Raw genomic sequence first — 23809 nt, forward strand, 5'->3', positions numbered from 1 at the left:
CCTGTAATTGTCCAGATGCCGCTGCCAGCATTAGCAATGGCATCTATATAGATAGCCAGCATTGGAGCTCACTCCATTCAGACTACTGGAAGGAGCTGCTAGCAATGTCTGACATTGATGCTATGAGTAGGTGATGTTATGTTTTCAAAGTATGTTTAATAAAGCTATAGATTTTAAATGAATTTTCACACATGATGCCGAAGACCTGAAGACCCATCTTGTCTTTACATATTGTGGCACTTTAATTGACTAAATGTGTTAATTTTCTTTTTTTTTTTTTGAGCAATGTAATCGTGTACAAGACTAAAGATCTAATACTTTCCTTGTAAGTCTTTAACTATAGTACTGTTCAATACACCTTCTCATTTGGTTTATTTATCATTTACAAAGTATACAAAAGAAAACCATGGAGTCAGGGCTCCCTCTAGGTGCCCATAAAAAGCAAGTAACAATTAAAAGAAATACAATATATTCTTGGACAGTTTTCACAGAAAACAAGTTTACAGGATAGGACTCTGCCCTCTCCCATCCTGTGATGTCAAAGGGTACAAAGGCCAGAGCGTGCCCTGTTAATACTGCATTTAAATATATACGTTCTGGGAAGGGTTAATGACAAAGACCATATTGAAGTGGTATCGAAACAGCAAAATCCTCATTGTATACTGATTGACAGCGAATCACTCCTCACGTGTAGGCCACAACAGTATAAACACTCGGCATTATTTGTATATAGATACCCTGTACATTCACAGAGCAGCATGGTAAGTATATACATTGTACAGATGCTCAGCATCATTACAATTTGACATTATACATATTATTTAAAAAAAAAAAAAAAGTGGTCAAAAAAGAGTCAGTGGTTTCCAAAGCCAGTAAAGGAGTCCATATGATACGTGTCCTTAGACGTCTTCCCACATTAGTGTAGGGCTTTTAGTCAGTGTAATACTCATTCTTAGAAGGTCCATTAAGAACAATGAAGCAGAGCTGAATACAACATCGAGTCACAAAGCACTGCTTTAGTGTTAACACAGGGTTGGAAGATTTCTTGAGAAAGGGTAAAATTGTATGGGAGAATTGTAAAAGGTGCAAGTGAGCAATAAGAAAGCGAGAGAGGAAACGGGAGACAAAAAATAAAATAAAAAATACACAAATGGGAGAGGTCTCTTCTCCTTTAACCACATAATTTGCTTTCTTTCTGCTCGCAATAGCATTTCTTGCTTCCAATACACCTCCCCCATCCCAACGCTAATCCTTCATCTTAGGGATTGAATGGACATTTCCATCCTTTATAATCTGCAGTCAACGGAATAGGTAAGAATCCCAAGATCACTCTGTGATTGGTACTAGGCTCTTTTTTTTTTTTTAAATGTTATTTCAAGTAAAGTCAAAAAGGTAATGTGAGGCAGGTGGAATTAGCTGCTCTTTTCTCAGATCTAATCCTCGTGGGGGAGAGGTTTGGGGCCTCACAGAAGCCATAATAAAAAGAAAATCCAACAAGAATTCTCAAGTTGCTTGTTCAATTTCTTCCAGGAAAACACTGATTAAAATGGTCTTTGGAAGGTTACTATAGAGGGGGGCCGTTGATGCCAGGATGGTAGAAGGCACAGCCATTTTCATATCTGCAATTTCCTTTCATCATAAAGTGCCGACAGACAGGGCGAAGAGACATATCTAAGAACAGAAGGAGAGAGATTTTTTTTTTTTAATGGGACAGTAAAATCAGACAGTGAATAAGCATAAAGAAACTGATATTGCAAAATCTCTGCAGAAGTTGCAGCTCTCTTACCTCCACCATGTCCGTGCCCTCTGTGTTCTCCACCGTGACCCCTATGTTCTCCACCGTGACCCCGATGTTCTCCACCATGACCCCTATGTTCTCCACCGTGACCCCTATGTTCTCCACCGTGACCCCTGTGTTCTCCACCGTAACCTCTATGTTCCATTCCATGAGGTCCATCTCTTCCTCTACCGGGAGGTCCCCTTTCACCACCTCTTCCACCTCTCCCTCTGTATCCTGGGTCACCTCCTCTTCCACCCCGATTTCTGTGGAATGGAGGAGGATGTCCTCTATCGCCTCCTCCTCTCATTCTTCCCCTTCCTCCCATGTTTTCGTGATGTTCACCTCTCATGTCATTAGGTGGTGGTTCCCAATAACCATCTCTGGGAGGAGGTGGTCCCATCATCCGTGGACCACCAGGGGGTCCATGTGGCCCTTTAAAAACAAAATTATATTTTGAGTAATGCAGAAGTACCATGTAAAATAAACAAGTCATCATAAGAAAGGGTTCTTCCAGCCTTTAAAAACTGATGTCCGATCCTCAAAATAAGCATCACTATTACATTTGCAGGGGTCCGACATGCCCAGTGATCAGCTGTTTGAAGGGAAAGAAGTGCTTGTTTGGATGAACTCCTACTTGAAATCGCTATACTATTTAAAGTGTCAGTGCAAGGTACTGCAGTGCTGTTCTGTTCCGTTCCCTTGGCAGTGACATTACTGTGGCTCTTTCAAACAAGCTTATCACCAGGGATGCCACGAATCTGACTCCCACCTAATAATGATGACATATCATGAGGGTAAGCAATTGGGCCTGTACAAACACTTTAATCAAGACGATGCCTATTAGTTTTATTCAAATCAGAAACATATAATCTGATGTTAAATAATTAAAAATGTAAAACAAAAAAAAAATAATATACAAAGTTTTTTTTGTTATATATCTACCTGGGTAAGGTCCACCTGGCCCAGGGGGTGGAAAATGCTGAGGTGGTGGTGGCTGCTGTGGATTTTTGGGTCCTGGTGGTGGAAAGCCATTGTTGGCTGGCACTGGTCCTGCCATTCCAGGTCCAGCTATAAAAATAAAAATGTATATATTAGTTTGACTGCAGTTACCTGAGGTAAAAAAAAACCCGAAATTCTCCATGAACTAAAATTGTACTAGACTACGGTGTTTAAAAAGGGACAATTCGGATAGTACAGCATGCCACAAAGAAGAATATATTGTAGTTACACATGTAAAATGTAACTATATATAACAACCTTTCCCTATTAAGTAATCATTCTGTGCTTTTCATCCAGGTCCATTTCTCTTCTAATTATCATTGTTTTGCTTTAAGTGCAGATATACAATGTAATAAGTAATGCATATAAATATGTGTGTGGGGGGGGGGGTATTTATTAACGGCAACCATTGTATGACGCGGGCTCCCGACTCGAGCTCTCGTCATACCAGTCGGCCTCCAGCTGACTCTTGTAGCTAGGTGTTAATAGCCGACATGCGGCGATTGCAGCGGATGGCTATTAACCCTTTAGATTGCCACTGTCTAAAGGGACATTTAAACGCTCCCTGGTGGTACAGTTTGGTGGATCGCCCCCCCCCCAGCGCAATCGCAGGGGTGCGATCCACTTCTGAGGTAGCCGGAGGGCTTACCTCTCCTCCTAAGCTGGCTTCTGCGCTGAGAATGATAAATGATAAAGCCTGGATGAACCACATTGATATGTATGAGGAATCTAATGATTCCTTCTAAAAGTACACTAAGGGGACTAAAAGTGTAAAAAAAAAAAAAAAAAGTTTTAAAACACACACATTCCCCTTCCTTATTAAAAGCTTAAATCACCCCCCTTTTCCCAAATTCCATATAAAAAATATGTAACCATAATAAAAATAAACGTGGTATCGTGGTAGTGCGTAAATGTCCGAACTATAAAAATATATCATTAATTGAACTTTATGGTCAATGGCGTACAGTCACTTTTTATATCATGAAAAAATTATTATTTTTTGGTTTCGCTGTAGATTTTTGGGAAAAATGACTGATGTCATTATAAAGTAGAATTGGTGGTGCAAAAAATAAGCCATCATATGGATTTTTAGGTGCAAAATTTAAAGGGTTATGATTTTAAAAGGAGGAAAAAACTAAAGTGCAAAAACCCTGCATCCTTAAGGTGTTAATCCAAAGCAACATTGTGCTTCTTACATGATCCTGGTGGTGCCTGGCTCGGATTCTGTGTCTGATTCTGTAGTGATCCAAGAAGTTGTTTGATTTTATCTGAGAAATCAGGCTGTTTCATCAAATCCTCTGTCTTTGCATTGCCTTGGACGCTCTATTAAAGGACCAAAAAAAACAAACAATTTTATACATATATACAGCTAGGAGATATATATACACACACACACATATACACAGCTCTCTGGTTTTACTCATTGCTTCATTCATTTCTAGAGCTGTATATAAAAGATCTTACATTAAACATTTTCTTACCATTATGGAGGTCAGGATCTCCTGCATTGTGTCTGGCAAGGGACAAGATTGGCCCTTTGCATTACCCATGCTGCCCATTAAGTTAGCAAGCACAGGAGGCAATTTAGCACCGCCCGACAAATCTGGAGATAGAGAAGCTCCACTTTGATCCATAGGCTCAATATATGACCCATCATCCATGGAACAATCCTAAGGAAGAATTTAAATTGGTTAATATAAATATTCAACTGTTTAGTAAAAATAGGTAAAAAGCATTGATGCATTTAGTGAAAATGCTGCACTTATGGCTCAAAGACTGTAACGTCAAAGGCACCAACCCCATCTGCAAGTATTGCAGGTCCATGATTGTATGGGCACATGCAAACTAGTTGTGGCAATTAAGCCAGTAAGGAAGGGAATCATATTAAAATATCTGTATGGGGAGAACTGAAACCTATTCAGAACGTACCTCGTCCAGTGGAATGAGCTTTGGAGGGGAAGGTTCATAAGGCTCTGGGTCCGGCTCATGAGGTGTGTCAGGAACACTGTGGTGTGTAAGACAAAATAAAATTAAAACATCCATTTACACATTAGTGTTATTTTGAAGTGATAACATTTTCATAACAAAGAAACCACAGCTAGAAATGTACGTACCTCTCTTTGGATAGAAAGATTTCCTGCAGAATACCCATCTCTCGCTCGGCTTGGGTGTGTTTCTCAGTGCTGTTGCTGCCAACTTGTACAAGAGCTCCTGGAAGCAATAAGGGTCTTGGTGGTATCCAGGGTGTGACTTCTTCCATAGCATCATGACTAAGCCGCCGTGCATTTTGAAATGCGCGGCGGTCCATTAGCATTTCCCGTTTGGCAGCTTCACCAAAGTCCTTGATCTTATTTACATTGACTATAAATGAAAAATATAGAATTATAGTGAATGAAGTTGACACTAGGTATGTTGATAAGCATAAGGATTTATTTGGCATGCAGCAGTTTTTACTGTACCTCTCTCTGTTTCATCCAGCTCAAAGTAGAAGTACTCCCGCAGTTTGCTCTCTTCCGGCCAGCTGACTGTCTTTCTCTTCTTTCCCTTCTTAGTTAATTGAGGGACTTCTGGTTCATTGGGCTTCACTTCTGTTGACTCAGGTGCAGGAACAGAAGCTAAAATAACAAAGCAAATGTAAGTGGGTTGCATCACCTAGGAGTTTTTTTTCTTTTTTTTCTTTTATTGATTATAGACTCAAATATGTTTTTTTTTTCTAATTGGTTTCTATTTTCTGTATTTTTTACATTATTATTGGGGCTGCCATTTTGTCTGAACTGGTTTTAACAGCTTTTAGAGATATGCTTCACAGTGACATAGGTGAAAATATACTATAGCTGTCCTATTTACATCAATTGAAAAGGTGTCTGGGTGTGCTCAGTGGCCTTTGCATTCTAGAAGGGGGGGGGGGCTGAGCTGTGAGTAACATTAATTGCGAGTGTCCCTTTGTTATCACCTTTTATGGTATTCCTGTCTGATGACAGAGGATAATGCTGGGAAGTGATCTGTACAGAACAGAAAGTCCCAGCTTAGTTTTAGGCCTTGTGGTCAGAATGAAAACTGCATGATTTCAGGAGTATTTTAAAATATAAAAATGAAAAATTTTAATTTTTTAGGTTGACACAAAAACTTTAAACAATAGGTCATTTTCTGATGACACATGCCCTTTAATTATAGACCTAGAAAGGAGACATTGTGAAAAAGAAATCTTCAGGACTAGGACTTACTTTCCATGGGCTCTGGAAGTTCTACAGCAGGAACTGGGGTTCCAGGTCTCTCCACATCCATCCCTTCAGCTGGTGGCTCAGGATCGGGAGAAGATGGCTTGCTCACATTGGTTGTATCTCCTTGACACTTGCTGTCAAATGGACTTGACTGCAAGTACAAAAAGTAATATAATAAGGATACAGATAAGACATAACTGCCTACAGTTAAGAATGGGCCAAGAAACTCCACCGACTAACCTTATTACTGGTTGGAGAAACTGCTTTCTTCTTCTTTTTGATCTTTATTCCAGGAACAGGGGCAGAATTAAGTGCATCCAGAAAATTTAAACTTTCCATAGCTGGAAAAAAAAAAAAGAATGGAATTGATTATTTGAGGGTAACAACACAAAGGAAAAGTACTTTTGGAGGGGATCCCACGATTTACATGAAATATAATAAAACACCAGGAAGCCGATAATATAGAGAACTGTTGAGGCTTGATACATACGCTGAGGGGGAATGATCTTGACTTTGATTTCTTTGGCAGCATTTGGTGTAGTATTAAGAGGTTTGTATTTTTTCTCAGCAGGGGCAGCATCGGTGGCAGAGGGTACAGGCCTGGTGAGATAATATAGGAGTAAGTGATAAAGTACATTAATAAGCCAAATGCTGTAAGGGAACAACTTCATGAAGTACCCCTACAAAAATGCTGTTTTTAAACACAGGTTGGAAGATTAAAAGTATTGAATACTCCAGGATGATTCTCAGCTGCACTTTATTATAAAAGTATGACACCTATTGTTCTACAACCTGATTAAAAAGGTGGCCATACACCCATTAGTAGCTATCCCTATGGACTACTCTATTTACAGTCAAGCTGGGCCCAGCTGAACAAACTAATTTTCTCCCTCTGAGCAATCTTACATTTGCCTTCTTTTCCCAGACATTAGCTCCTAGAGAGAGTCGGGATATCCTCATACGCACTAGAAGGTTGGCTGGTTCCAACCATGAGTTTTAGCATACATTGGGGGAGATTTATCAAAACCTGTGCAGAGGCAAAGTTGCCCATAGCAACCAATCCACTTCTTACATTCTTAACTAGGCCTCTGAAAAATGAAAGAAGCGATCTGATTGGTTGCTATGGGCAACTCAGCAACTTTGCCTCTCCACAGGTTTTGATAAATCTCCCCCATTCATTTAATATGTATGACCAACATGAAAAGGATCTCCACTTAGAACAACCCCTACATGTTAGAAGGGTCCCTTGACAATAAGCTGATGAAGTGTTCCCTGCTAGGACCTCCAGTGATCAACAGTAGCCTGTGGGGGAACCTGGAAAAGGAGATTTTTTTTTATGCTTACCGTAAAATCTCTCTCTCTCTCTCTCGAAGGAACCATTGGGGGACACAGACCATGGGTGTATGCTGCTGTCTCTAGGAGGCTTGACACTATGGCAACATAAAAGTCGGCTCCTCCCAGCAGGGTATACCCGCCTCCAGGTCACTGAGCTAATCAGTTTTAGACCCAGAGCAATAGGAGAAGACCAAAAGCTCAAAAGAAAAAGCCATGAACTGTCCGAGAACCAGAAGAAAAAATAATTGAACACACCCTCGGACAGATAACCGAATAGGAACACCAGAAAAGGGTGGGAGCTGTGTCCCCCAATGGATCCTACGAGAAAGATTTTACGGTAAGCATAAAAAAACCTCCTTTTCTCTATCGGCTCCATTGGGGGACACAGACCATGGGACGTACCAAAGCAGTCCCTTGGGTGGGCAGAGAATCTGTCAGGCAGACAGTTGTACCACTCCGGCCTGCAACACTTTACGGCCCAGACTAGCATCCGCCGATGCAAAGGTACGAACCTGGTAGAACCTGGAGAAAGTGTGCAAAGACGACCAGGTGGCCGCTTTACAGATCTGCGAGGCCGAGGCCTTGTTGCGGAGGGCCCAGGATGCCCCAACAGAACGGGTGGAATGAGCCAAAACCCTGAAGGGTGGGATCTTCCCTGTGCAGCGGCAAGCTTCTGAAATAGCAGATCGGATCCATCGAGAAATGGTGGCCTTGCAAGCAGGTTGTCCCTTATGATGACCTTCCGTAAGGACGAAAAAGGAATCGCACTGACGAAAGGAAGAGGTGACAGAGAGATAGGTCCTAACCGCCCGCACCACATCCAGTTTGTGGAGTAAACGCTCCCTGGGATGAGAAGGAGCGGGACAAAAGGATGGAAGGACGATTTCCTCATTGAGATAAAAAGACGAAACGACCTTTGGTAAAAAGGAAGGATCCGGACAGAAAACAACCTTGTCCAGGTCAATCACCAGAAAAGGAGAGCGTCAGGAAAGAGCTGCCAGTTCAGACATTCTCCGAATGGAGGTAATAGCTATAAGGAACGCCATCTTCCAGGAAAGGGGGCTAAGAAGAATATCCCTGAGAGGTTCAAAGGGTGCGCCTTGCAGGGCACCTAGAACCAGGTTTAAGTCCCAAGGGGGAGAAGGGGACCGATAAGGAGGGGCAGCATGTGCCACACCTTGGAGAAAGGTCGGGACATGAGAATTGGACGTCAGAGGACGCTGAAAAAGAATAGAAAAGGCCGAAACCTGACCCTTAAGGGAGCCGAGAGCCAGCCCCTGTTCCAACCCCGACTGCAAAAAGGAGAGAAGACGGGGAACGGAAAAAGGTAACAGGAGAGAAGGCCTGAGTTTCGCACCAACGAAAATAAGACCGCCAGGTACGGTAGTAAATTTTTGCAGAAGGCTTGCGAGCCCTGAGCATGGTGCGAATCACTTGTGAAGAGAAACCGCGGTCTCAACTGCCACGCCGTCAAATGCAACTGTAAACTGGGGTGACAAAGGAGACCCTTTGACAGTAGGTCTGGACGAAGAGGAAGGCGCAACGGAACATCGTCCAGGAGCCTGACCACGTCGGCGTACCACGCCCTCCGGGACCAGTCTGGAGCCACGAGATTGGCGGGGACGCCCTCTGCTTTGAGCTTCCTCAGGACCCTGGGAAGGAGAGGGAACAGATAGGGCAGGGCAAAACCCGATCACGGAAACACCAAGGCATCTACCGCTAGGGCCAAGGGGTCCCGGGACTTCGACACAAACTGAGGAATCTTCCGGTTGTGTCGAGACGCGAAGAGATCCACGTCTGGAGTGCCCCAGAGGTCGCAGATCTGTGTGAACACCTCCGGATGCAGAGACCACTCGCCGGGGTCGGCCGAGGACCGGCTGAGAAAATCCGCTTCCCAGTTGAGCACTCCCGGAATGTGAGTCGCCGAAATGGCCGGAACCATGTGTTCTGCCCAGAGGAGAATCTTCATCACTTCGGCCATGGCTGCTGAGCTACGAGTGCCGCCCTGCCTGTTGATGTACGCCACGGCCGTGGCGTTGTCCGACTGGACACGGACAGGGAGGCCCTGAAGCAGGGACTCCCAATGAAGCAGGCAAAGATGGATCGCCCTCAGTTCCAAGATGTTTATGGAAAGAAGGGCTACTCGGGGAGACCAGCGGCCTTGAACCGTCCGGTCCCTGAAAACACCGCCCAAGCCCGACAGACTGGCATCTGTTGTGACCACCTGCCAGTGGAGGGGAAGGAATGATTGCCCCTGAAGAAGTAGGGGGGACCGGAGGCACCAGAGAAGAGACTGACGAGACCGTCGAGAGAGAACAATCTTGCGGTCGAGAGACAGAGGAGACCTGTGCCACCGGGAGAGAATCGCCAGTTGAAGAGGGCGGTAATGAAACTGGGCAAAGGGCACGGCCTCCATGGCTGCCACCATCCGACCCAGGCCTTCCATGCAAAGACGGATGGAGACTGGGGCAGGCTTCCGAAGGGAGCAGACTCCCGACGAGAGTCAGTCGCTTGTCCGGCAGAAGGCGAATCCGAGCAGAGTCCGTGTCGAATTGAAGCCCCAAGAAGACCAGAGACTGAGTGGGGGAGAGGACAGACTTGTTCCGGTTGACCATCCACCCGAAGCGAGATAAAGGCTGCAGAGTGAGAGCCACATTCTCCAGATTCTGGGCTCTGGTGGGAGCCTTGATGAGGAGGTCATCCAAGTAAGGGATTACTGAGACCCCTCTTGACCGTAACAGGGCAATCACGGGCACCAGGATCTTGGTAAAGACCCGTGGATCGGTGGCCAGGCCGAAGGGGAGCGCTACAAATTGAAAATGACCCTCTGGCACCGCAAAGTGGTGGTACTGCTGATGGCTGGGAAATATTGGAACATGTAGGTAGGCATCCTTGATGTCCACCGAGGAAAGAAACTCCCCTTGATCCATGAACGCCACCACTGAATGGAGAGATTCCATACGGAAATGACAGATTAGAAGATGTTGGTTGAGACGCTTGAGATCCAAGATTGGCCGCACAGAACCGACTTTCTTGGGCACCACGAAAAAGATTGGAATAGAAACCCCAAAATCGTTCCCTGGAAGGAACCGGGACAATGACCCCCTGGATAAGAAGGGACTGAAGAGCCCCCCAAAATTCCCTCGCTAGTGAAGGAGACCGGGGGGCCCGGGACTGAAAAAAAACGATCCCTCGGAAGGGAGGCAAATTCTATCCGGTATGCGGAGTCCTGAATGTGCGCAGTCCAGACGTCTCGAAGAAGTTGGTTTGCGGCTTCACGATTTGGCCGCCAAATGGCCGGAACGGTTGTCCGACTTCCAAGTGGGGGGCGCCCGGAAGGTGGGAACCTTTTTGTCCCGTGAAGGCGCCTGCCCAGACCCTTTAATGGTACAAAAAGTCCAAAAGGGCCAGAAAGAAGAGGACTTCCTACGGGAAGAAGTGCTAGCCTGGTTTTGGGGCAGTAAAGAACTCTTGCCACCCATCGCCTCTGAGATAATCTAATTAACCGGTAAATGGGATCTCAGTGAGAGATTTCTTGGAGGCGGCATCCGCGTTCCATGCCTTAAGCCATATGGAGCAACGGAGGGCTACCAGGTTTCCAGTGGCAAAGGCAGCACAGCGGGCTGACTGCATGGAAGCAGAACACAAAGTCTCCGGCTTTAGAGCACTGGAGAGCTAGAGCCGACAGCTCCTCCGGAGGGGATCCTGAAAGAATACCCTGACAGTTGGGAATACCAAACCGAAAGGGCCTTCAACATCCAGGCAGAAGCGAAGGCAGGAAGCAGGGAGGAACCCGCTGCTTCGAAGGCATACTTTGCTAAGGTCTCTGCTAAGGTCGCTGGCTAAGGTCCTCGGCAAATGGATATCGCGCTAGAACTTTCTTTGTTCCCTGAAACTTCTTGTCAGGATGCCTCCAGGCCAACAAAAGGAAAGGAACGATGAAAGGAAACTTCTGGAGCTATGTCCGAAGTTCCTGGGTCCTCTAGGTGAAAGGTGTCTCTTATGGCCGAAACCAATGAGTTCACCGTGTCCGATCGGTCCTCTGAGTCTCCTAACCTAGGGAAAATAAAAATAAGAGACCTGGTTTGGGGAAAACCCCAGACCAGTGTCCACCTCCTTAGACACTAAGTTAAAACGGATTAGCTCAGTGACCTGGAGGCACGTATACCCTGCTTGGAGGAGCACACTTTTCTGTTGCCTAGAGACAGCAGCATATACCCATGGTCTGTGTCCCCCAATGGAGCCAATTTTCCTGCATAACCACCCAAGAAATGAAGATCCTGAACCGATGCTGTCTCTATTAACCCCAAAAGTTCACTAAGAGGATATATTGAAGTTTTCTAAACTGGACAATCCCCTATTCTTTTTTTATATAATTAATATTTCCTGGGGCCTTTTCCTTTTTGTGCAGTCAGAATGTCAGTCATCTTGCTTACCCTTGCCTCTTTACTGGGACTGGTTTCAAGTATTTGTCAGAAATAACTGGAACAGTTGCTGGTTTCTTGATTGGGGCAGGAGATGGAGCTTCAACTTCAAGACCTGACAGAAAAAGAATAAAAATATACAAATTGAATACGTTGTCTGTAAAACATAAATGTACTCATTTATGAGGAAAAAAAACAAACATACAACTAGAAGTACTTATAGAAGTGGCAACCTACCGGTAGATCTGAACTTCGCATGACTTGGGGCTGTAGTGCGCTGGATTTTTGGTTTCTCTTTCTTCTTATCACCTAGATCTTCAACTCGAGATTCAGCTTTAACCTCTGCAGACTTATCAGCCACTGGTGATCGCACTTTTGCATCTTCTTTCTTTTTCTTTTTTTCCTTTTCTATGAGTGTAAAAGAAAAAAAGAAACACAAGAAAGTTAGTTGAGGGGACTTGATCCTTATAATCTCAGATACACCATAAAGACAAGCATTTTATTTTATCCCTGAGTGACAGAAAGAAATTTCATCTTACCTGGAGGTAGGAGGTTGCTTTGAGTTCGGATAACATTCATCCAGTCACCGACCAAAACCGACGCTAACTTTCGAAGCTCTGAGAGAAAATAAAATGGAGAACTCAATTTAGATTTTTCTCCTTTAATACAATACAATATAGCAGGCTCTGGTGGTTACATGATACCTTACCTTCATCCTCACTAGTTTTGCTGAGTTGTTTGACTAATTTTGCTGTGTTGTTCTGTGGAGATAAAACAATAAAAATGTTAGAGAATATAAAATCTCTACAGAGCTGAACAGTTTAACACTAATTTAACATTTAAAAAGTAGGTTCTAATGTGTGTCAAACAATTGAATAAAGGGAACCCAATTTTATTTAATACTTTTTTTTTTTTTAAGAAACTGGGTTAATAGAGTCCCAGTTCAGTATCCCTCAGCTATAACTCATCACAGAGCAGCTACAAGAGCCTATTTCTCTCTCTCTGGAGAAGCTGGTATACATTCAGGAATTTCCATCGGTTTTCTGTGTAATACTTCCTTTACCCATGGTGGCACTGCAGATAAATTAGACTTTTACAAGCTACCTACAGAATATTTTAACTCCAAGTTATAGACGGGACTCTTTCTATATCCAACGGCAGGGAGTAAGATATTAGCAATTACTGAAGAGTTTAGAACAGTATTTCAACCAGGGTGCCTCCAGGTGTTGCAAAACTACAACTCCTAGAATGCCTGGACAGCCAAAAGCTGCCCAGGCATTCTAGGATTTGTAGTTTTGCAACAACTAAAGTCACCCTGGTTGGGAAACACTGGTTTAGACTGAGCCGAAACAATTATTTTTCTCTCTAGTCTTAAGAGTATATGCACACATGAAAGATTTATTGCAGAAATTAGAGACTGAAAACCTGTTCCTAAGAAATATGCCACTTGTGAATATACCCATAAATATGCATTAATTTTTTACCAGCTTGAGGTGGTCCACAGTTAGAGGTAAGTGCTGCAGTGTGAGAAGAATTTGATGTAGCAGTGGGCTGTTGTTATTGGTGCGGGCATTAGTCAGCCAGTTATTCAGCAACTTGTATCCGCCAACACGAATAAACCTGAAAGCCAAAACAAAGGCTTTAGTTTCATATTCCACCCGATGGCTATTATGTACTCTAAATCCTGTTTACAGTTATGACATTTGTTTTAATGGTAAAACAGATTAAGTAAAATGCAAAATATAATGTACTCAGCATGTGGGTAGTGGCCAACTAGATTTTCAATATTCCCCGCTCCCTGGCTGTCAAAAAGGGGTACTCAGGCCCTAAGACATCTTATCCCCTATGGATAGGGGGACAACATGTCTGATTGCGGGGGTCCCGCTGCTGGGGACCCCCGCAATCTCTCATGCAGCACCCCCTATCATCAGCCTCACAAAGAGAAGATTGCTCCATGTCCGATGACTCACGATCACGGGGCTGGAGTATTGTGCCGTCACGGCCCGCCTCCTTAATGCAAGTCTATGGGAGGGGGCATGACAGCCGCCATGCCCCCTCCCATAGACTTGGATAGGGGATAAGATGTCTAGGCACGCAGTACCCCTTTAATATATTATGGTTGGAATTGTATATTTATAATTCACAGTTCAGAGTAATATGAGATCATGTGTATACAAAAAAGCAGGAATAAAAAAAATAAAATAAAAAAGTCTAAATATTAGTAATCCACTTACTTAGATAGGATTTCCGGGGCTTGTGTCTGAAGGATAATGTTAAGGTAGATACAGCGGCTCACCAGCTTTTTAGATTCTTTCATTAAGCTGAGGAGAACATTGGAAACCGTTAGAGACAGAAATAACATTGAAAACCAAGGTAGAGTTGAGCATAAAGAGACACTAGTTATACTTACTTGTAAATTTTGGTCATTGCATCAACAGCTTTTACTTCTCCTTCTTGCCCAAGGAAACAGTCTAACCCCTTCAGGAGTTCAAGGGGGTCTATAGGTCCGGACCCCATATTGTTAGCAGCTGGTAAAACAGGAAATAGGGGGTGGCAATAATTTACAATTTGCCTTAAAGTAGGTTTTACATACAGTAGAATATGAAATCAGAAATAGGCCTGTTCAGATTGAGTTTTTTTTTTTTAGAAGAATTAATCTCTAAGAGTAAGACTGCAGATTTGAACCCTATTGGATTGACATCTGTTCTAGTAGTAAACTGTAAAAGGCTTTGCTGTTACTGGTGTGGTCTGTGTCACCTAAGACACCTTTATCCAATATTTTTACAATGATTTACAGCTTTGGGGAGAACATACCAGTATAAGAAAACTTGTAGATGTTTATGTAATACACTCTTGGTTGTAATGCAGCTCCACATGGATCTACACGTCACCCAAGGATGAAATCAGGAAAGTCTCTCTTAAGGTTTTCCTGATTTCACAGGATGTTATCCTGTTCTTGGCAGTAACTATAAAGTTCATAAACTGACCAGCCATATGGCCTTGTGAAAGAGCCAAATAATTGTAAGGAACATGGTGATTCATGGGGGGGGGGGAACCTTTAAAGTCCCCAATATATGGTTCATTAAAATGTGTTATCCAGGAATAGGGAAAAAAATTAAAAATAAATTCTTCCAAAAACAGCGCCACACTTGTCCTCCGCTTGTGTGTGGTATTAATACATGGCTCAATCAACTTCAATGGAACTAAGCTGCAATATCACACATAACCTGAAAACAGACATGGTGCCGTTTTTGAACAAATCAGTTGATTTTCTAATCCTGGATAAACCCTCTTCACTATTTAGTAGGGTACAGTTCATATGTACACGTATGTCTCCTTAATCCTCATTTGTCCCAGCTAGAACACTTTCTTATATTGTTGTCATTAAGGTCATATCTACGAGGAAACATGTTAGGTACTTTGTGGCTATAAGACATAAGACTTTCTCCCACAAAACTGCAAGCCTAACATTTGCTTAAAGTCCAGATGCCCATGGAGGTTCATGAGTTTATGTTCAGCCATTTAAACCAGTGGCAGAATGAATGGTTAGAGGTAGACAAAGTGTAGTCTACACAACTGCAAATGTCTGCCATAAAAAAAGTGTATTTTTTGTATACAGGGGCATTGAAAAGCTTTTCAATACAATTTATTTTGCATTACGACCAAACGTTTCAGGAGTCACTGTGTATACACTGCCAGCACTTCACAATCACGTGTGAATCTAGTCCTACCGCTATAGCTCCTTTTGTGTGGCGCTAGTTCTGTAAATTGTACAGCGAGTCTTACAGAAATGCCTTATAGTATATATACTAATTATATACTTGTATATAGTTTACAAGCCGATAAGCATGCACTAAAGATGACATTGCAGATAGGTATAATCTTCATGAAAATTATATATTGATCATCTCAATCCTAATAATGAATGTTCAGCAATGCCATGGTATTATACATGTTGGTGGCAGAAGAAAACCAGGAAGGCAAACTTTTCATTGTTTTTTTGTACTAGTTTGATAACATTTCCAAACTTTTAAGGATTCCATTCCCTTTTGTGACATAGGGCTTGTCCATCTCAGCTCCATATTGCCGTTGTGAATTAATGCAGCAGGTGGCACATTGAGAACCTTCCTTTTTAGAAAAGTTGGACCCAGTCCCATTTTTAGAGAAAAAACAAACAGAATATAGAGCTGAAATGGGAACAATCCCTGAAGATTACAGAATCGCAGAATTAAATTACACAGATTATATTTTTCTATTATATCAGTCGGTTTTGGTTTCCTCATCATTTTGGACTCAGTCGGCTCAGAGTTTAGAATTATTGAGGCAAGTAGCTGAAAGGGTGCAGAGAACGTCCAGTCAGTGTTTTTAATTTCTAGCCTTACTATGAATGTCACAGAAAAAAAAATAAACAATGAAGTAGGAGAATGGATATAATGCAGTAGAACAAATGCAGGATATTGCACAAAGTTATATAGCTTGTTTCTACTAAATGTTAAGGCAGCCGGGTCCTTCCTACAGGCTGATAGCAGTGACCTAGCTTCATGCACTTCGGATAACTGAGTATTTTAGCGCTTGCGTCATACATGCTGACACTAAACATTTTGTTCTTCCTCTGTTGTCTGGTAGGGGGAGACAGAGAGAGACTTTATAATGTAGGATACAAGCCTCCTCCTCCGCTCTCACTGAGAGACGCTGCTCTTAGATTTCCCTGCAGAGATGGAGCTGAACACACAAACACTTGCTGGAAAGTCAACTCGCATACACACAAGATGGTCCTATGTACTTTATATATGATTTTATTAGCAATAGCCCCCTATGCCTCTGACTGAAGTTGTAAAACATGTCTTTTGGTGATTATTTGCTAATGAAGCAATGCCAAAAAGCATTCATATTGATGTTACTTTTAACTAATGCAAACTCAGTGCATCAACGTGAGCATTGTGGGGGGAGATTCATCAAAACGTGTGTAGAGGAAAGTTGACTAGTTGCCCATAGCAAACAATCAGATCGCTACTTTAATTTTTTTTTTTTTTTTTTAAAGGCCTCGGGAAAATTACAGAAACCATCTGAATAGTTGCCTTGGGCAACTGCACCACTCTTCTACTACTTTTATAAATCTCCCCTGATGTGCAAAGCTCATTTGACCTAAATGGACACTGTTACAGAAAAAAACAAACAACTTGATAGGTTGTAAAGACAAAAGTGTTTGATTGGTCAGGTTCTAAGGCCAAGTTCACACTGCCGTTGTGCTCAGTCCCGTTCAGCGCCGAACTTGCTCAACTGACACCAATGGGCTCTGACAGATGAAAGGGGTACATCATTTTAAGGAGTTAGGCAGAGGAAGGAAGAAAAAAAATAATAATAATCAGACATGCATTATTTTTTCTCTGATCAAGTCCCATCCTTTCAAATGGTTAGGCCAAAAGAGATCCTTTAAGCGGAGCTCAGATGTGATGTGCATGTAGCCTTATTCTTTAGACCCCAACAAATTACAAGCCAGGAGAAGTGTACACTTAACATGGTCTCTCCTGTCTCTGTGTTGCGTGACAAGGACAAACTCAATAAGTCTATAGTGCCGACCTAGTCTTATAGACAGAGCGGGGGAGAGAAGTGCAGTTGCATGCTGTTCTACTGATCTGTTGGGTTCTGAGTCTTCAGACCCCAACTGATCAATAGTTTTAACATGTCTCTAGGACATGTTAAAAGTTTTTTTTAAATCGGACGGTGTCTGCACAATCAGATCCTGACCGATGTCCCAAGGATATGTCAAGTTTTTTTTATTTATTGACAGATACACTATTAAGCAAATCTGCTCATGTGTAATATAGCAGCACACATTCACACACATACCAGTCGTCCATGTTCTTACCAGGGTTGTATGGAATAAGAAACTAAGTCTGCTTTCCCCTCCCCAGACGGTGTTCGTCAATAGGCTGAGTTTTGTATTTCATTTCAGCCCTATTCACTTGAATGGAGCAGATACTATAGCCTGTTATTGTGAATAGCACTGTTTAAAGGGGGGGCAGAGGGGGATCTATGAAACAATGAAAAACTGTTGCCCATTCCAACAATTTACAGAATAACTTTAAAGGAGAACTCTGGGGAGTTTTCATATTCCAATCTTAAGGATTGTGGATAAGTTTCAGATCACGGGGAGTCCAACCACTGGAGACCCTTGCGATCTCCTGTACGGGGCACTGGCAGACAGTGGCCAGGGGGCGTGTCCAACCACAGCATGATGTGGCAGCCAATACACCCCCCTCAATACATTTCTACAGCAGAGCCGGATCTCTGCTTTCAGCAGTCTCCGCCTCTGCCATAGAAATGTATTGAAGGGGCATGTTGGCCACCGCGTCATGTGGTGGTCGAAACACTATTTCATCAAAGAGCCGAGGGCCCCATACGGGAGATCGCGGGGAGGGGTGGCCAGCAGTCGGACCCCCCCCCCGCGATCTGAAACTCATCCCCTTTCCTTAGGATAGGGGGATGTTTCATATCCCAGAGTTCTCCTTTAATTTTAGAAATTAAGCTGTGATCTGATTGGTTGCAATGGGCAGGTTATTATAAATCTGCCCCAAACAGCCCCTTCAACTAAGGCCATCTGTCCACGTTTTTTTTTTTTTCCAGTTTAGGTTCCATTGATGTCAATATTTATTTACAATCCTTTCACATCTGTTTGCACCTGTCTGCACCCATTTCTGTTTGTTTTTTTTACCGGAGAAAAGTAGAATTTTTACTCCCATCAAAAAAAAGGATACAGTAAATTTAACATTGAAGTCTATGGAAAACGGATGAGCCTTTAATGTCATCTGTTTCTTCAATCAATCAGTTTTTTGATCCGTTTTTACTTCTGAGCATGCTCACAACAAAAAAATTTTTGTTTATTAACTGAACAATAACGGATGACTTCCGTTTGCATCCGTTATTGTCTGTTTTCTTTGTAAAGTCCGTTTCTATTTTTAACAGGAGTAGAACGGGACAGGTCTAGACGGCCGTGTGAATGAAGCCTAAAGCAACATTTATATGCAGACACTATGGGCCATGTTTACCAGTCTTTGCCTCCCACAGCAATCAGAGCTCAGTCTTCAGCTCTTAACTGCTCTTGTAAAGAGAAAGCTGTGACTGCTTGCTGTGGGAAACATCCACGCAAGAAAAATGTTAAAATATTTCGGGCATGGACTAAACCAGTGGTTCTCAACCTGGGGTACAAGTACCCCAAGGGGTACTTAGCAGTTCTCCAGGGGGTACTTGAAAAAAAAAAAAAAATCAGTGATGGCAGCCACAGCCACTGGTCTGGACCACTTTAAAAGAAATGGTCGGCTGACGTCGCTGTACCAAGGAGCAGAGCAGAAGGACAGCAAAGGGGAAGTGCGGGCACTGGGCTGCTGTGGGAGGTAACTACCATCAGCTTTGTTCCTCCACTGCCCCTGCAGACCGGAGACCTACTGCTATGAGCCATAGCAATACAGTAGGTCCCCAGAACAGAGGAGTAGTGGAGCACCAAAGCGGGACAGTATGGTGGCCTACAACTATATAAGGGGACAGTTTGGGGGCCTACAGCTATATTTGTGGACTCAGAGGGGGCCTAACAACTTTATGGGGACGCAACGCAGGTACTATTACTGTGTGTGACAAACATGGGGAGTTTGTAAAATAGGTGGGTATTGTACTGCAGAAAGAAACCTAAAATGTTTGTTTGGCTGGTTCTGTGGAGAAGTCTTGTATGGGGAGAAATCTTAATGGCGGTCTAGGCCACATAGTGAAGAAAAGTAAACAACAACGGTTACAGAAGACGTCACATGTAAATTGGGGGACAGGGGAGAAGAACAGGGGGCCTGTTATGGAGGAAAGTAAAGCATATGAATTATACTATAAACATCACAAAATGTCTCTAATATGGGGTTACAATTTTTTGGGAATGGACTGCCAAGGGGTATTCAGGCAAAAAAGGTTGAGAACCACTGAACTAAACAAAGTCATCAGCAGACTATGTTCGATTCACTAAATTCCCTGGGACCAGGGCAGAACAGCATCCGATTTTGCCTGTGTCCAGACATAACGGTGACTTAATAGTTTGTGTTAGTTGCTTATTCAGTTTTTAGGCCAAAAGGTGGATTCAGAAGGAATGAGAAATATGGGATCCACTCCTCACTTTGGCACTCAAAACTGCTGTGGCTTTTCCCCCTATAAAATGCAGTGTGGAACCACCCAAAGGACTTTCCCATCTAGTACTGTGGTAAGTATTTATAGCTAAAACTAGACATGGGTCTAAAACATGCAAATCTTTCAATTAACATTTTTCTGTGTGTTTGTTCCAAACTGACCAAAATACTACTCGTGAAAAAGGGTAATCATACACATTCATACGTTTATACATACGCACAAGCACACTAGGGGTAATTCTTACCAACACTTGAGCTGGAGTCATCTGAAGGACCATCCGTAAGAGATGTCTGTGCACTAAATGCATTCATACGGCCGTTACACCACCAAAAGCGCAAATACTGGCTCCGTGTTACTCACCCCGTGTTTCCTGGTGACGTTTATGGCAAGAAATCTGACAAAGTAAAACCTATCCTAGGTGCAGTGCTAAGAAAAAAAAAAGTTCCCGGCCTATGCACCACCTAGATCAAAGCTAAAAGGCTCCATTATAAATACTTGTAAGACAAATATTGGCATAAATCAGCAGCAACACAAAAATATTTAAAAAATTACAAATTTACTTGTTAAGTAAAACTTTGATTCAAATTTCACAACTTATAAGCAAAAAAAACAAATGAACTCTAGATGAAGATTTGTTATATAACAATACAGGGGGAACAACCAAAGGTTATTTGGGAAGGGGGGGTTCTGGGTGCTTAGATCAAAACTATTTTACTAGAAGTAGTAATTGCTTGGAACAAAATTTCCAGCATACACGATTGGTCAATCCACAGTACGTGAAAGTAAACCTGCCTGGGGTAAACATATATATTCTTAGATAAAAAATAAGGAAGTAATACAAGGGCAGACTTGATGGACCTAGTGGTGTTATTCTGCCGACCATCTATGTACCTCTGACTACTTCACAGAAATGCTGTATCTAAGGAATAAAGGAACCTCATCTTATGCAATTCATGAGTAGAATGTGCAACAGATTAAATGGTTCATAACACAGGTCCGAACAATGACCCAACTATATACTGTACTATGAAAATAAGATTCTAATAAAAATGCAAACTGTATTACCAAATGTACAAAATGGTATTACATTGTAGATGTGAGATAGGCTTTGACAATTCATGTCTATGCCTATTTTCTAAAAATACAGCAGTGAGTATAGAGCTGATCATATATCAAGTATATCGAGCAAGCAGAGAAAACCGCTACTCATCAATATACTAACTGCATTCTACTGCCGCTTTTTTTCTTTCATGAATATGTAAAAAAAATAATATCGCGACATACCTGGGATAAAAAGGAAGTGGAAATATAAGCTTACTTGTATAGAACAATTACAAATAAATTCCAGCTGTCAAAAAAAATCTACTGTGTTTTTCGGTATTGGCTAGAACAGAATACAATGTCATTAGTAGGAATCATACAGATCAGCAGACGTCAATGAGCAGTATGCGTCATACAAAGCAATCAGTTATCAGTATGTTCAGTCACTGTATACACATCACCCCTAATTTTCATATATATATATATATATATATATATATATATATATATATATATACACACACACACATATATATATCTCAGTATGTGTCATACAGAGCAATAAATATCAGTATGTTCACTGTATAAGTCACCTGTTAAAATAAAAAAAAATATATATATATTATATATATATATATATATTGGCTGTACTACTGTAGACAGAAAACTAGCTTTAGTGTATTGTCGGTCGCAGGACCCAACACTTTTTACTGTCTCGCCTCACTCCTCCTCTATCATGCTTCTCAGCTGTCTGGCCCAGTAGAGGGCATCTGTAGATGAAATGAGGGCGTTCCTAAAGCTGATCACGAGGCCAAACCCACTGCAGCACAACCCCGTCTGCCTGTGCTGGCAACAAAGCAAAGGACAGGAGCCATTTTGCTGTTGGAACTTGCTAGATATTAAAAACAACAAGCACGGCAGCCATCTTGGAGAAAGATCTTAAGCTTGAGAAGGCAATAATAAAAAAAAAGATCAACATGATAAAAATATAGATGAGATACAGTATTAACTAAAAAAAAAAAAATATATATATATATATATGTATGTAGATGCAAATCATAAAATGTTGCAGTATCTTGTAATACCTTTTTTTATTGGACTAACAATTTTGTAGAGACAAGCTATGTTAGTCCAATAAAAAAGGTATTACAAGATACTGCAACATTTTATGATTTGCATCTGCATCTCTGGACTAATACGGCTACTCAAATTTATTATGTTATGTATGTATAAATACATAGCAAATTTGTCCATAAGACAAAACATATTTGCCACCCTTTCTGCAAACTAAAACTATATAGACATTAAAAAAAAATATATAAAATGGCTATTCACAGCTATTAAAGATGAAATGTGTGTTGTAGCAGTTAAAACTCAGAATGGATATCATGAAATGCCAAGCACGTCCTAAAACTTAAGGTCTATACAGTAAAATAACAGAACAACATCTCTATATTGTATTCCTATAGCCTAAGATGCGTCAGTCATCAGTGGAGTATCCCTATTGCCTAAGGTTGGCAATCTTTATTGCTAGATTGCATGCAATTCTCTTAGGTAATGTTGCCCCGGCTGCCATAGACGGAAAAAAATGATAATTGGAACCCACTGCTGTGTAAATATTAATTCCTTCGAGGACACCAAAATGACAGTAACTACAGTAATATGTAGGTAGAGCCAAAACATAGAAGCCGAACGAGGGAGTAGGTAAAACATAAAGGTATCCATAGATGTCATAGCTCATCGTCCATTATACTAGCCCTTCCGTGTCACTGATTTACGTCCCTCTACTTCTCCTCAGGTTCATTTTCTGTAAAACGTCTCTCCCTGCAATCTTTATGTACAGATTGCTCATGGATCTTTTCGGGTCGGGGTTGCCTCATCCAGGTAAAATCGCCTATATATTCCCTTTTTCGTCCTCCTGTTTATCATAAGTGTCGTCTCCCACACAGAGATGAAGCTTCACCGCTCCCAATCCTCATCTCTGGTGTGGGAGCTCATAATCCCTAAAGGAAAAAACATAACTGTGTATATATACCTGCGGCTCATAAACGCCCGCTTATCCAACCTCTTATGATATAGCTCTATAGATAAACTAATACTGAGGACCGGTCAAGGTGAAGATGCATGCCGAGTTATAGATACACAGATTGGCGCAAAGTAAGGGAGTATAAAGTTCTCTGCAGCTTTAAGTCTTGCCTCAATGATTCAAGTCCAAAAATAATCTTAATTTGAAGGTTCATAAAGTCATTTCAACCCAGCATGGGCTTATATGAAGTTGGGGGGGGAATATAGGTTTTGGGTTGTGTGTAAATCTATAGGTATGGAAAAAAAAGATTGTTTTTTTTCCAAGTTTGGTCAAAAAAAAGGAACACTTACTATCCAAAATTCTCCTCCTGTGCTTCGTACGTAGGTATAGGGCTAAATAGGAAGGAAAAGTAATGGAGGGGGCAGGGTTACGTATCCTTAGGAAGTAGACAATGTGCCTGATTTATGACCACACAAAAAATGCTGTGGTCGCCATGTTAGAAAGGGCGTAGCAATTCACACAAGTTGGAAAATATCCAGGTTATTTCCCTTTTATAGTTGAATTGCTTAAAAATTTGATTCTATAGAGGACTTGGCTTATCGCTTTAAGTGCGTTTATTACCACGTTACTCTATATTCTACACCGCCCTATGGTGGATGATTTTGTATTTTTTCTCTTTTTTTTAATAAAAGCGGCACAAAACTACTGGGACTGTAAAGATGGGGGGGAAAAAAGACGTATGAAGAGGATTCCTGGAGAAATTTTTGATCTTCAGACTCATCCAACAAAAAACTTGAGAGAAGCTTCTGGTTCTTTAGGT

General features: G+C 42.0%; 1 protein-coding gene across 2 annotated transcripts; it reads right to left on the reverse strand.

Moving 5' to 3' along the window:
* Positions 1 to 355: 355 nt before the first annotated feature.
* On the reverse strand, positions 356 to 23479 carry PPP1R10 (protein phosphatase 1 regulatory subunit 10). Of its 2 annotated transcripts, none has more exons than XM_056537676.1 (19): positions 23340 to 23479; positions 14170 to 14287; positions 13994 to 14080; positions 13244 to 13379; positions 12469 to 12520; positions 12299 to 12376; positions 11997 to 12167; positions 11772 to 11874; positions 6491 to 6600; positions 6241 to 6341; positions 6004 to 6151; positions 5239 to 5394; positions 4894 to 5140; positions 4709 to 4784; positions 4261 to 4449; positions 3976 to 4102; positions 2723 to 2848; positions 2123 to 2212; positions 356 to 1671 (listed from the first exon to the last, which is right to left on the reverse strand). In XM_056537676.1, exons 2-19 carry the CDS (start codon positions 14274 to 14276, stop codon positions 1565 to 1567), a joined length of 2211 nt encoding a protein of 736 aa, XP_056393651.1. In that variant the 5' UTR covers positions 14277 to 14287; positions 23340 to 23479; the 3' UTR covers positions 356 to 1564. The 2 variants fall into 2 exon arrangements, with proteins under 2 accessions (XP_056393651.1, XP_056393650.1); XM_056537675.1 differs by having other exon boundaries at positions 1787 to 2212.
* Positions 23480 to 23809: the final 330 nt, after the last annotated feature.

The sequence above is a fragment of the Hyla sarda genome, chromosome 9 (genome assembly GCF_029499605.1).
Source record: "Hyla sarda isolate aHylSar1 chromosome 9, aHylSar1.hap1, whole genome shotgun sequence".
Classification (NCBI taxonomy): Eukaryota; Metazoa; Chordata; class Amphibia; order Anura; family Hylidae; genus Hyla; species Hyla sarda.